We start from the raw sequence: 13,792 nt of genomic DNA, 5'->3' as shown, positions 1-13,792 counted from the left end.
AAAACACTGCCTTTCAAGAAGTCCCTGCTTCAGAATTGCCCCTGTTGCAAAAAGTGTCACTGAAATTGCAAAATATCCTGCTGTAGACTGGAAAGCCCCACTTCCTACCCGATTCTGTCGTAGCTGCCTTAGTCTTAGCTTAGAGGAGTTTCCTGGCCAGACAAGATGGTGTCAGAGATCCCAGGAACACGAAGGATGCTTTGTGGCATTGCACGATTTCATCATTTCTGTCTCAGCAGTGGGAGACTGCCTTCCGGAATCTTGTACAGATCCTGGTCCCAGAGAAACCCCAGTTAAAAACCCTTCTGGCCCAACCTGAGAATTTCACACATCTGACATTTGCACCATAAAAGTGCATTTGGGTTCATTCATTTTTTAGGGAAGTTGTTGGGTTTGGGTATTATTTTCTCACCACGATCCAGAAAACTGGATGCTGTCAGCTGTTAAACCCCAAACACTTAATACTCTGTAAGATATAAAGCCCATAGACCAATCGGAAGCCTTGATCCCAGGCTGGTCATACAGAGGGGCTGTTTGTTCAGCCAGGCAACAGAATGCTGTCACTGACCTGTGGGAATGGTCAGCATGGCCCATTTTGAGCCTCGTTGGTCGCTGAAAAGGTGACATCTACAGTTAGTGGTGAATAGTAAAATAACAAAGTACCATCATGCAGGGAGACAATACTGCAAAGTGGTTAATGGAGTGAGTTTGAACCCTGGCTCTGGGCAAGTATCTAAGCCACTAATCCCGGCTGTAAATGGAGATGATGAATCCTGCACTGAAGGGATACTGCAGAGATTTTAGAGAATAATGGATATAAAGCACAGAGTTAAAAAAAAAAAAAGCACAGAGTAAGCAACGTTGAAGGGTAATTGTATTACCAACAAAACATCTGTAAGCCAAACATTTCATGAGAAACACACAAAGTTTAATCCAGGATGTGCAAATGATGCCAACTAAGTGATAGAAATACCACCATTTTGCAACCACCACTCTAGCAACTGATTTAGGAAAGGATCATCAATGAAGGCTAATACCATGGGGTGAAAGATTGTGAGGGACCAAGACCCTTCCACACACCGAGGTTCCATATTAATTACAAAGAAAAAAATGGCCTTTTACAATGGAGAGATCTCAAGGAGGCGTGGATGGACCCTCAGTCTAATGAGGAGACAATCACACAAATCTACATTGAGGGACACTGTGCTTGGAACGGACTTTTCAAAAACATTATTATTATTATTTTTAATAAGAGGGCTTGACGAAGCAAGCCTCCAGGTCTGAGACCTCACTCACTGTCCCCACTTTATTTTTTATTTATTTATTTTTGGCTGCGTTGGGTCTTTTTTGCTGCACGCACACTTTCTCTAGTTGCAGCGAGCAGGGGGCTACTCTTCATCGAGGTGCGTGGGCTTCCCTTGCTGCGGAGTACGGGGCTCTAGGCGCCCGGGCTTCAGTAGTTGTGGCGCACGGGCTTAGCTGCTCTGCAGCATGTGGGATTTTCCCGGGCCAGGGCTCGAACCCGTGTCCCCTGCATTGGCAGGACTCTTAACCACTACGCCACCAGGGAAGCCCTCAAAAACATTAATGTCTTGAAAGAATTTTAAAAGGTGAGGGGAATGTGAAAGTGTTCTAGATAAAAGGAGACTACAGAGATATGGCAACTAAAGGCAATGCAGGATCTCTGATTGGATCCTGGATTGGGACAAAAAAAAAGCTATCAGAGACATTATCAGGACAATTGGGGAATTTGATTATGGAAAGCTTGTAGTATTGTAACAACATTAAATTTCCTGAGTGTGATAATACTACTGTGATTATTTAAAATAATATCCTTGGGAATTCCCTGGCCGTCCAGTGGTTAGGACTCGGCGCTTTCACTGCAGAGGGCCCGGGTTCAATTCCTGGTCAGGAAATTAAGATCTGACAAGCTGAGTGGGGGCAGCCAAAAATAAATAAATAAATAAAATTTAAATAAATAAATAATAAAATAATATCCTTGTATCCTCATTCTTAGTATTTAGGATAGTTAGGGTATTTGAAGTGATATCTGATATGCTTTCAATTTATTACGAAATGCTTCAAAAAAACAAAAAAGTGTGTGCATGTGTGAGAGAGAGAGAATCACCAAACATGAAATGTAAATGGTTGCTGAACCTAGGTAAAGGGTATATAAGTGTTCATTGTACTATGCTCTCAAATTTTCTGTGAATTTGAAATTTTTTTTTTTTTTCCGGTACGCAGGCCTCTCACCGTTGCGGCCCCTCCTGCAGGGCACAGGCTCCAGACTGCAGGGCACAGTCTCCGGACACGCATGCCCAGCGGCCATGGCTCACGGGCCCAGCTGCTCCGCGGCATGTGGGATCCTCCCGGACTGGGGCACGAACCCACGTCCCCTGCCTCGGCAGGCGGACTCCCAACCACTGCGCCACCAGGGAAGCCCTGAAATTCTTTGAACCAAAAAGTTGAGGATAAAAATCAATGTAGCAGAAAGACACAGCCGTTAACGGAGGAAGCAGTCAGCTCCCCCCATACAAACTCCATTAGCTTTGGAGCCACCGCTGGGGCCCCATACTGGGCTGCAAGCCCTAAGAACAACTATGCCTTTTTCACCCTTGTTTCTCCAGCATCCTGGTCCAGAACATGTGTTCAGTACACGTGCATGCATGACACCCTCCCTCCGGAGTCTGCTCCCAGGAAGCCACGGCAAAGTTAGCGCTGGGACAAATAAATCAGGATGGTGGTCCCAGGCGTCGCGTTTCGAGGCCTTCGTGTTGCTGGAAGAACCAGACAACTGGAACTACATCAACAGGGGCAACCCCAGGGCTTGTCTCCTGGTGGTGCCCCTCTGGCCTCACCTGCCTTCTTGGGCAGGGAGGGGCAGAGCTTGCAGGGCTGTATTTGCTGCTCCCCATCCCCCTGTCATTAGCTCCAGAGGGTCAATAAAACCCCAAGAGTCTGGAGGAGAGCAGTTGGCCAGAGGGGCTGACCCTCATCATGGTTCTCTCCAGCATGGGACCAGGGGCTCTGTTCCACCCACTCCCACCCCTGTATCCTGGGAGGGGAGAAGGAAGCATCTGACTGCCTGCCCAAAGATCCAGAATCTGGAATCCAATCCCAGACCCTTCCTCAAAGACTCATCCACCACTATGCAGTCCAGCCCAAGTCAGTGAGAGCTGGGTGCTGACGACCAGGTGTCTGACAAGGCATTGAGTCCTCCCAGCTGGAAAAGCCTCTGAATCCGTAAGAAAGAGAACACAAACCAACAATGACATACTCACAGCCTTACTCTCAGTTCCTACCAAAACACAGAGCATTTCCTGTGCCTTTTCCGTTATTTCACAAGCTGCTTCTTAGTCTCCCTCTGGGCTCCAGGACAGACAGCTGCTTCTCCCCTCAGAAGCCAGACAGTTGCCTCCAGCCTCTCCTGGTCAACGCCATGGCCAAGACCCGTAGTGACCATCTGCTGTACTCCCTGGAAGAGCTGGTGCCCTATGACTTTGAGAAGTTCAAGTTCAAGCTGCAGAACACCAGCCTGGAGAAGGAGCACTCCCGGATTCCCCGGGGCCAACTCCAGACAGCCAAGCCAGTGAAGCTGGCCACTCTGCTGGTCACCCACTATGGGGAGGAGGACGCCGTGCGGCTGACTCTGCAGGTCCTGAGGGCCATCAACCAGCACCTTCTGGCAGAGGAGCTCAACAGTGCAATCGGCCCAGGTAAGCTGCCCCATGCGCCCTCCTCCCCCACTGCGACTGCTGGCTGTTTGCAGAGTGGGGTGGAAGATACAAGAGGGACCAGTTCGGCCAGTGCGTCCTGACTTGGGGGTTAGGAGTCCGAGGTCTGCAACAACCCTGGTGACTTTAGCCAAGCAAGTCCTTTCCCGCTCTCTGGTCTTGGAAGCTGGAGTAAAGCTAAGGCTCTCAATGGCTTTTTTAAAAAAACCCAGAAGCATGAGGTTCTGACTATGGGGCAGAATCAGGAAAGGCAGGAGCTGGATGTCTGTTGGTAGAGAATTCCTCACTTCATTTGTCATTAACACTTACCTACAGATGAGTATCTTTGGATGAGCAAGAAACTAACCACTCCTGTCAAGAGGGTTGATGGGTAATCTCACTGTTATCCACTTCATTTCAGTTTTGAGTTCTTCTCTAACACGTTACAAAGATATTTTAAAATTCTAAAGGGACTTTTTCCTTCCTTTTCTTTTCCTTCCTTCCTTTCCTCTTTGTCTTTCTTTCTCTCCTTCCTTCTCTCTCTCCCTTTTCCTTTCTTCCTTCTTTATTTTAATTTATTTTATTTTTTTGCGGTACACAGGCCTCTCACTGCTGTGGCCTCTCCCGTTGCAGAGCACAGGCTCTGGACGCACAGGTTCAGCGGCCATGGCTCACGGGCCCAGCCGCTCTGCGGCATGTGGGATCCTCCCAGACCAGGGCACGAACCCATGTCCCCTGCATTGGCAGGCGGACTCTCAACCACTGCGCCACCAGGGAAGCCCCTCTTCCTTCCTTTTATTTTATCTTTCTTTCCTTTTTTCCTTCCTTATCCTTCTTCTGCTACTCTTTTGCCGTAACTTTCTGATTTTATTACATTGTGATCAAAGACTGTGGCCTATTTGATTTCTGCTTTTAAAGACTTTTTTTTGGACATTTGGGGTGGAGGGGCTAATCTGTGATCAGTTTAAAAAACTATTTTTCGATGTTTGAAATTTTCTTCTATTTCTAGACTTTAAGAATACATTAGGAATGCTTTCCATGTGCTTCTATGAGGTAGAAGAGTTTACATAACATAAAAATTCTCTGCTCTTTGAAAGAGTGATAAAGCTAAACTGTAATCTGAGTCTGGTGTAATTTGATGAGTAGAATTTTAAAATTAATTTTTTGTATTTTAAAATCTGGTTATTCATCTCTTCAGGGTTTCTTACCAGTTCTTGAACCAGTTTTCATAACATATTTTTCCTAGAAAGCCAATAGCGAAGTGTTTTAAGCAACTTTAATTTTAATAAGGGCTTTTCAAACCAAAAATTAAGGTGCTAATTATAGGTTATTTTCATTTCTTTATTAAAGTAGTGGTTTTCAAATTGTATCCCAGGAAGACATTTCAGGGATTCTTTAGAATGTTAGCAAATAGTTGATTCAAATTTTATTAACTAACTTACAAAACTAACAAATTCATATTAAAATGAGTGATTAACCAAATTTTAAAACATTGGAGGCCATCAGTGTGACAGTTCATGCTTGAACTCCTTTTTATGGAGACCCTGGAATTCAGCCCTTCCTGTCATTTCTGTTTAATTAAACATTGTTCTGAAATTTCCAGGCAAGCTGTCTTTTAAAAAAAATTACCATTGGGCTTCCCTGGTGGCGCAGTGGTTGAGAGTCTGCCTGCCGATGCAGGGGACACAGGTTCGTGCCCCGGTCCGGGAAGATCCCACATGCCGCGGAGCAGCTGGGACCGTGAGCCATGGCCGTTGAGCCTGCGTGTCTGGAGTCTGTGCTTCTCAACGGTAGAGGCCACAACAGTGAGAGGCCCGCGTACTGAAAAAAAAAAAAATTACCATTTACACTTATCTGTGTGAGTTAGGATTTTCTTCACTTCATGAAACCAAAGGGGGAAAAAAAACCCAAAATAAATTCGTTTCTGAAGTTTTCACTGTCCTTCATGACCCCGATTTCAATTTTTTGTGCTGATCTTTATTGACTGAAAGTGAGTTTTGTAGATCTGTAAATCGCACACAAATGTATACCCATAAATTAGGGTTTTCACTTATATATTAAGAATTCTATGTAAGACCTTATATTGGAAACAAGTTCTCCTGCCTAAAAAGTTTGAAAAGCACTATTTCAGAAATAAGATAGCAGATAATTAGTATGTTCTTATTTAATGGTAATTGACTGCTGTTGTCTAGAATGTCCTGAGCTTCTCTAATTTCCAAAGGGATTCTGTCTTCTCTCCCTTCCCCCAAACCTTGAACCTGAGCACTGGACATTTTCATGCCTTTCCATCTCATTGTCTTTTCAGGGTGTCAGGTAAAAGAAAGTGACACAGACAGTTCAGCAATGTCTGGTTCCTCTGGGGAGATTAAGCCCAAGAGTCTGAAGATACCAGATAGCCTGGAAGGTGACAAGCAGCGACAAAGTGGTGATGGGGCTGGCTGCCCACCATCCATCCAGCCGGAGGCTGGAAGGGGGCCCCAGAAGAAGCCTCTGGGCAAACAGAGAGATCAGAAAGGCTCTGAGCACCCGGATGTGCAGGGCAAGCCAGGGGCCAGGAACACAACTCTGTCTTCCAAGAGAAGCCCCTTTCCCAGCAAGCCACAGGGGGAGAAGGGGAGCAATGTGGGGGTCAGGCTGCGCAGGAATGCCAGCTCTGCAGGAAGGCTCCAAGGACTCTCCAGTGGGTCGTTTGCTGGGTCCCTGGGAAGGAGAGAATTTAAGATATCTGAAGCATATTTACCTTCAGGAAAGAAGCGACCCAAAAGTCTTGAATTTACCATTTCTTCAGGAGAGACAGAACCTCTCAACCCAGAAACTCTTCTGCTTCAAGAGAAAATGAGAAGTGAGAATCCAGGCTCAGCAGCCACTCTGAACACAGGGGCTACTGTGGCTGCAGAGAAAGGATCCAGGAATCCAGAACATGCCATAACTCTGGAGGGGGTAGCACTCAGGAATACACTTTCCAGTGTATCATTGGCTGGAAAGAAGATCTGGGAGCATCCAGAGTCCACAGTACCTGCAGAGAAGAGTGGAACTGAGGCTCCAAAGACCTCTAAGGCCTTGGAGGAGGTGGTAGGTGGTGTGCTCCATGATCCTTCAAATCCAGAAGTCCCTCCATCTTCAGGTAAGAAAGGACCTCAGAATCCAGAAGACCTGGCATCCTTAGGAATGATGACCTTTGCAGGTTTCCCCCTGCAAACCTGCTTTTATCCCCACTGTATTCATTTCACTGGATCTCTGGGTCCCCCTTGAGGTCCTCCACCCTTTGAGAATCTGATGTAGGCTCTGAATCCTGAAAAATGCATATCTGCACATTTTCATAAAAATGTTGCATACATTTCAGTTAGTTCTTAGACACTCTAAAGAAGTCCTTCTTTAGAATTCCCAAGGGCTTCAAGGACCCCAGGTTGAACATCTGAGAAAGATTGGGTACAAATATCACCTTCTCACAATACCTCATGGCAGTATGTCATGGGGCTGCGATTCTACTATTCGCCTCTGTCTGGGCAGGGAGGGAGCTGTTGGCTAAAGTCCTAGGTCTCTTTTACTAAAGAGGCAGAAATTAGGATGGTGATGGGTTGTGAATGACAGAAACGCCAAAATAACATAGCTGAAACAAGATAGACGTTTGTTCCTCTTTCACATAAATGACACACAGGTGGTCCAGGACAAATGTGGTACACCGTGGTCAGGAACCCAAGCTCCTGCTGCTTTTCTGCTCTACGGAGTTTGCTCCCAAGGTTGTGGTCTCAGATGGTGGCATCCTCATTCCAGGCAGCAGGATGGAGGGACAAAGGAGAATAGTATCACTTAGGGAAGGTTTTCGGAAGTTTCTAGATGCTGCTCGTGATGCCTCCATTTACTTCCTCTTAGCCAGAATGTACAGGCACGTCCTGGGTTTGGTTCCAGACCACTGCAATAAAGAGAATATTGCAGTAAAGCAAGTCACATGAATTTTCTGGTTTCCTGGTGCATATGTTTATACTATACTATCATCTATATTAAGTGTGCAATAGCATTATGTCTAAAAAGAAAAATGTACCTACCTTAATTTAAATACACTTTATTGCAAAAAAAACACCTTTATTGCTAAAGAATGTTCACCATCATCTGGCAACACAGCGTTGCCACAAACCGTCATTTTCTTAAAAATGAAAGAGTCTGTGAAGGGCAATAAAGTGAAGTGTAATGAAGTGAGGTGTGTCTGGAGTCACATGACCACATCTAACTGCAAGGGAGGCTAAGAAATGTAGTTTTTTTTGGGTGGTGGTGGGGAGCAGCCATATGGACAGCAATCAATACTATCACAAGGGAAGGAGGAGAAAATGGTCACTGGGGAGCTCGCAATCTCACTTGCAGATGTGATATGAATTCCTGGGGCCCTGCAAGAGGAGGAGGCAGGAGGGGACTCATGGATTGAGTGCGTTTCTATTCCTCCTGTATCTTCTGTCATTTCTGCTTTATGAAGCTGTGCTATGGTCTTGGGGCAGAGCTGGTCATAGCTGTAGGTCATCATGGTGGGCTATACCCTTCAGCCTGTAAAGTCCCCTTCTTTACTTTCACTTCATGCTTCCTGAATCTGGATGTGAGCAGTGGCCCATTCATTCCTTCATTCAACACGCACTTCCCAAATGCTCACCACATGCCAGGGATTCTGCTAGGGGCTGGGGGTCTGGCCATGAGCGAGTCACCATCCCTTGGGAGCTCTACTCAAGTTATGAGCAGTCTAGGTGGTGGTTAAGCGGCAAACACCAGTCGGAATGTCTTACTGTCTTTATATCACCTGTTATCAGCGTGTGTGCAGGAAGAAGGCATAGAATTTGTAGCAAAAGGCCTTTCTTTAGGATAAATGCCCAAGAATTCCAATCCTCAGGACTGGTATGAAATCTGTCCCTTAGCCTTCAGTCCCAGTGGCTCCTTTGCTACTTCGCTGGAGGGAAGTCGGGGGAGGACAAGCTAGGGAGGGGCCTCAGTCTAACCGAGAATGTACGTATCCCAGGCACGGACTCTCGCTGTGATTTGCAGCATTCCTTGGTAACATCTTGGGTTTGTCACTCATGAGATTTTTCCACTGCTATGTCCCCAGGGAGACTGCAGGACAAGGCTGTGTGTCGCCTTTGCTATGCCCAGGAAGGAGACCCGGTTGGTGGCAGCTGTGTGCATGTTTCCTGCAGCTGCTCCGTTGCTTCTAGGGATCCTGAGGTCTCACGTGGCTACTCATCCAGCTGCCCTCGGTGCCAGGACTTACTCCCGGGGAAGAGCCATGGAAGCCTCGAGTGGCAGGAGGGCCTGCAGATGGCCAGCCTGAGCCCCAAGTCCCTGCCACAGTGTGAGCGTCACATGAAGCAGGTCCAGCTGCTCTTCTGCGAGGACCACGGGGAACCCATCTGCCTCATCTGCAGGCTGAGTCAGGAGCACCGAGGCCACCATGTTCGCCCCATCGAGGAGGCCGCCCTGGAATACAAGGTAGGGCTTCCTGCATTGGGGTCCTTCTCTGCTGGGCACTTGAACACATCGGGGCTTGCTTCATTTCCTCCAAAACCCTGGGAGTTGGTGCATTGGCCAGCATCTTTGGGCTGTAAATGGCAAACACAATACAAAGTAAGCCAGCAAAGAGGGATTTACTGGTTCATGTAGCTATAGGAATCTAGCTTTAGGTATGGCTGAATCCAGGCGCTCACAAGAGGTCATTAGAAATCTTTCTCACTGCCTCTTGGCTCTGCTTCCTTTGGTGTGATGGATTCATTCTTCCTCTTTCCTGGGTACCTCTCCCTGTGCTCTTGGCTTCCTCACCTTCAGCTTTATTCCCTGAAGCAAGTTTTCCCATCTAGAGTTGGCACCAAGATGGGAGGAGCCAAGTTCAAGCTTTGACAAGTGCTCGTTTTTTCCAGAAACAAATTCAGAAGCAGCTGGAGCATCTGAAGGAGTTGAGAAAATCTGGAGAGGAGCAGAGATCTCAGGGGGATAAGAAGACAGCAAACTTCCTGGTAAGGCTAGGGTGGTCTGTGGCCAGTCTTTGCCTGGATTCACCCCTGCAGAAGGAGGGAGGGAACCGAGAGTGAGCAGGGGTCCCTGATGTCCTGTACTGGTTCACAGGGAAGCAGAGCTGATCACATAGTTAGAATCACCTGCTCTTGGGGGGCAGGGAATAACAGGTGTCAAAGGATGAGCTTGTCCCTGGGGAGGGAAACCACCTCCAGCAAGAAGTGGCATCTCCCAGGACCCTGTCATGCTTTCTTAGACTCACCACAAAATGGTTTAGAGAAACGAATGCCAGTGGCTGTAGCTGAGGAATGGGATTGAGGAAAGGGGAGGAGAGACTATTCAACTTTAAATACTCCTCTGTATTGTTTTTATAATTGTTGTTGTGGTCTATTGTACTTTTTTTTTTGTACAAAAACCATGTTGATTTTTAAAATTCAAATGCTTAGACATTTTCTTTAAAACTGTGATTTTAAAGAAACGTCACAGATCTCAATAAGTACAACTTAGTGGCCTTCCTGTTAAGCTGTTGTCCAGACTCAGATGCGTTAGGTTGCTCCTGTTTTCCCTGCATGCGAAGGAGCCTACCCCCAGAGCCTTGATTTATCTGGTGCATTTCTGTTGGTTGGATCCTGTCTCCCACTCTGAGTTCCAAACTTCTTCAGGGACCCACCACACTGCAGTGGGAAACAGGCAAAGATAACAAAGGGCAGAATGGAAGGAGGGTGGCATTGGTCCAGGTGTCTGACTTTTGGGAAACTCTTGAGTTGTAGTAAAATGAAAACCCTTTCCTATAATCCCAGGTGGCTTGGAACTTGTGGATGGAGCAGAGGTCAGGGGTGCCCCCCCAAGGAGGGTGAGGCAGGAGCCTGGGCTGATCAGGGAAACCCAGGGAGACAAGAGGGTTCAGCCTTCCCTTAAGATACAGTGACACGGGCTCTGTGGAAAGGAGATGCTGTTTTCAGGTCTTCGCCTTCTCCTCCTCCTTTTTACAATAATTAAAAGAAATTTTTTAAATCATAGGGAAGGGGTTGGGAAAGCTCTTCTTTACAGCAGAAACCCAGATAAAACAAGTATAGAAGAATAATTGAATTAGAAAATTTCCACTATACAATTGACACCGACAGGGATCAGCAACAGATACTAAAATTTTTAGAGAAAATCGTAAGAGAACAGGATATTTACACACTCTCAAAGTACCACTCCCCAAATTACTTAGGAATTATAAAGGAAATAATATATACTTACAGTAGCGATATCTGGTAGACGCTTCCTTAACCAAGCATCAATCCTAGTATGATTATAATGATGATGGCAAACTGGACAGTCTTTGCCTCCCAGTGGGGTATGCTAGAAAGAGCATGGCATTAGGTCTACGGTATTCTTGCCCCAAATGTTTCTCCTGAATTTAATCATGAGAAAAATTATAAAATTTTAGAATATAGGCCATTGAATGAGACAACTGACCTGTCCTCTTAAAAAAAAAGTCCACGTTACTGCCGTGAACAACAACAAGTGTTCCAGACTCCATGTTTAGGAACATCACATTGGAAACTTGAAACTGGCCACAGTGGGAATATCAACACCACAGAAATGGCAAATACCACAGCCCAGCCTTGGTTGATTGTTTTGTTGATTGTCTAGACTTAGAAAGTGTTGGAGAAAGTGTGACTTGTGCAGACCAGATGCACACTGCGGTGCTCCATTCTAAAGACTGAGAGAACACTCTTCTGCACCTGAAACCCAGGACGTGATTCAGCAGGGTTGCTGATGTCACAGAGGAAGGAGTGAGATTCCACACACATCGAGTTTATAGTCTTATTCCTTAATTACAAGAAAATACCAAGCAACATCAGAACCACTCTCGTATGTCGACTAAGGGACTACGGTGGGTGGAGGAACAGGAGCCGGGCAAACATCCACAAAGCATCCTGTGAGGCCCTGGGCTCTCTGGAATTTACACGAGAGTTCTGTCCACTAGTATTTTTTGTTAATTGTGTGTATCAGTTTAGCTAATAAATGAATGTGCCCATATTAAAAACAACAACGACAAAAGGTGAAGAAATTGTTTTGGTTCAAAAGAACTAAAGACTTAATCCTGTCCTTTTGAGCCAAAAATGAGATTTCTTCTGTCCAGTCCTAGTAGATCTGAAGGGCCCTCTCCCTCCTTGGAGGAAGGAAAGATGCCCTAGAGCCACTTCACATGTCCACAGAAGCTTTTTAGTGATGATGAGAAAGAGGACGGCAGAAGAGGTCATGGTTGGCCGGTGTGCAAGAATATTGGAAGTCAAGTTCACTTGCGTTCAAATAGATGGACTGACTGACCCCTTTCAGGGCAGTGTGAGACTGTCGGGGAGTGGAGAGAACTCTCCTTCCTGGAGACTTTGTGGTCCTGACCTTGTCTGTTTATGACTCCAGACATATGCAATCCTCATGCTGCCTTTCAAGGAAGGAAGAAGGTGACACCAGTTATCTTAGTGTTCTGGGGCTGCCCTTGCAAAGTACCATAAACTGGGCAGCATAAACCACAGAAATGTATGCCTCCCACAGTTCTGGAGGCAAGGTGTTGGCAGAAATGCTTCCTTCTGAGGGCCGTGAGGGAAGGCTGCTCCAAGGCCTCTCTCCTTAGCTTTTAGGTGTCTCCTTCCCCCTGTGTCTCTTTACATGGCATTCTCCATGTGTGTGTATCTGTGTCCAAATTTCCCCACTCCAGTGGCCCACCCCACTCCAGCACGACCTCATCTTAACTAATTGCATCCTCAATGACCCTATTTCCAAATAAGATCATATTCTCAGGTACTGGGGTTAGGACTTATAACACATACATTTTGGAGGGGACACAATTCAATCCATTTTACCAGGTTTTAGGGCATTTTCCAAAAGCCAACCTTTTCTGGAAGGTTCCAGCCCATTTTGTCTCCTACTCTGGAATTCAGGCCTCCAAGAGGCTGAGGAAGCCTGCTCTTACCCACCTCCAGGAGGTGGGCTTCTGCGGGTTCCCTGGGCACACACGTCTACCTCACCGCATAGGCCCCTACACCTCCCTGACTTCTGTTCCCCAGAAACAAGCTGAAACCCAGAAGCAGAGAATCCAGTACCAGTTGGAGCAGTTATGCCAGTTTTTAGAGCAGCAAGAGCAGCTCTTTGTGGCCTGTCTGGAGGAGCTGGGCCAGACCATTAGCCAAGTCAGGGAGACATATGGCACCCGGGTGACAGGGGACATCGCCCTTCTCGACAAGCTGATTGGGGAGCTGGAGGCCAAGCAGTGCCAGCCAGAATGGGAGCTTATGAAGGTAAGTGTGGCTGGGCCTGGCTTTCCCCCATCCACTGTGTGCAGTAGGGTGACATGGGCTCCCAGCACTGCCATCAGCTCTGCCCAAGCCAGTGGGTGAGGCCCTTAGGGCCAGGGGCGGGACTTGGTCTTGGTGACCCACAATGCCCAGGCCCCTTCAATGAATTCTCAGGAGCCCAGGATGGCCCAGTATCTAGGGGATCCTGTGACATCTCCCAGAAGAGACCAGCAGAGTTTGGGTACAGTTATGTGCAGGCCCCAGCCAGGGTGCCACCTCAGCAGATTAGAATTAGAACTGGGGAGAGGTGCCCCATTTTTGCTGACACTGTGGGGCTGGGAGCCCAGGAGGGGAGGCCAAGGAGTCAGTACAGCCCCTATGAGACTGGTAACAGAGAACTTCCCTCTCTTCTCTCCTAGGACGTCAGAGTCACCCTGCACAGGTACCAAGAGGTCCCCTGATGATCCCTTGGGTGTACTGCAGGAAGCATTTGGGGAGGCAGAACTAGGAGGGAGATGATCCCAACCCGGGGCCTGTGGCTCCTCCCTGGGTCCTCCCATCTCCTGCAGCTTCCGAAGGTGAAGGCCTTTCTGGACTTGTGTAGCAAGAATGGGAGCACAATCAGGAGGGGGAGCATGGGGTCAAAGACTGGACCAAATGAACATGGCCTGTTGTGTGGTGGTGGCTTCATAAGAAACCCCCCCTAACAGACTGTGTCCCATGCAATTCGCCTTATGAAAACTGTTCCTGCAGGAGTGCTTGTGGCCACAGTGAGGGAAGCACTTTCCAGGAGAGGAACTGCTAAGC

General features: G+C 47.2%; 1 protein-coding gene and 1 long non-coding RNA gene across 7 annotated transcripts in view; one reads left to right on the top strand and one right to left on the bottom strand.

Moving 5' to 3' along the window:
* The first annotated feature begins 2,440 nt into the window (after nucleotides 1-2,440).
* The window catches only part of MEFV (MEFV innate immunity regulator, pyrin), a 14,605-nt gene continuing 3,253 nt past the window's right edge, over nucleotides 2,441-13,792 (top strand). For 4 of the 5 annotated variants that reach the window (XM_024759526.1, XM_024759528.1, XM_024759527.1 and 1 more), the window contains exons 1-6: nucleotides 2,441-3,716; nucleotides 6,019-6,837; nucleotides 8,800-9,179; nucleotides 9,605-9,700; nucleotides 12,758-12,988; nucleotides 13,405-13,427. In XM_024759526.1, the coding sequence (XP_024615294.1) occupies nucleotides 3,269-3,716; nucleotides 6,019-6,837; nucleotides 8,800-9,179; nucleotides 9,605-9,700; nucleotides 12,758-12,988; nucleotides 13,405-13,427 (1,997 nt within the window). In that variant the 5' untranslated portion in view covers nucleotides 2,441-3,268. Of the gene's footprint in view, nucleotides 3,717-6,018; nucleotides 6,838-8,799; nucleotides 9,180-9,604; nucleotides 9,701-12,757; nucleotides 12,989-13,404; nucleotides 13,564-13,792 lie in introns of all 5 variants that reach the window. The other variant, XR_003005150.1, reaches the window with a different exon arrangement.
* The window catches only part of LOC112409424 (uncharacterized), a 19,014-nt gene continuing 12,204 nt past the window's right edge, over nucleotides 6,983-13,792 (bottom strand). Inside the window, exons 2-3 of one of the 2 annotated variants that reach the window (XR_003005153.1) lie at nucleotides 10,944-11,045; nucleotides 6,983-7,626 (exon numbers count right to left, since the gene is read on the bottom strand). This is a non-coding gene — a long non-coding RNA (uncharacterized LOC112409424). Of the gene's footprint in view, nucleotides 7,627-9,609; nucleotides 9,746-10,943; nucleotides 11,046-13,792 lie in introns of those variants that run through there. The other variant, XR_003005152.1, reaches the window with a different exon arrangement.

Source organism: Neophocaena asiaeorientalis, unplaced genomic scaffold (assembly GCF_003031525.2).
Source record: "Neophocaena asiaeorientalis asiaeorientalis breed wild unplaced genomic scaffold, Neophocaena_asiaeorientalis_V1.1 scaffold254, whole genome shotgun sequence".
Classification (NCBI taxonomy): domain Eukaryota; kingdom Metazoa; phylum Chordata; class Mammalia; order Artiodactyla; family Phocoenidae; genus Neophocaena; species Neophocaena asiaeorientalis.
The sequence above is the reverse complement of the archived record's forward strand: the minus strand, read 5'-3'. Positions and strand labels throughout refer to the sequence as shown.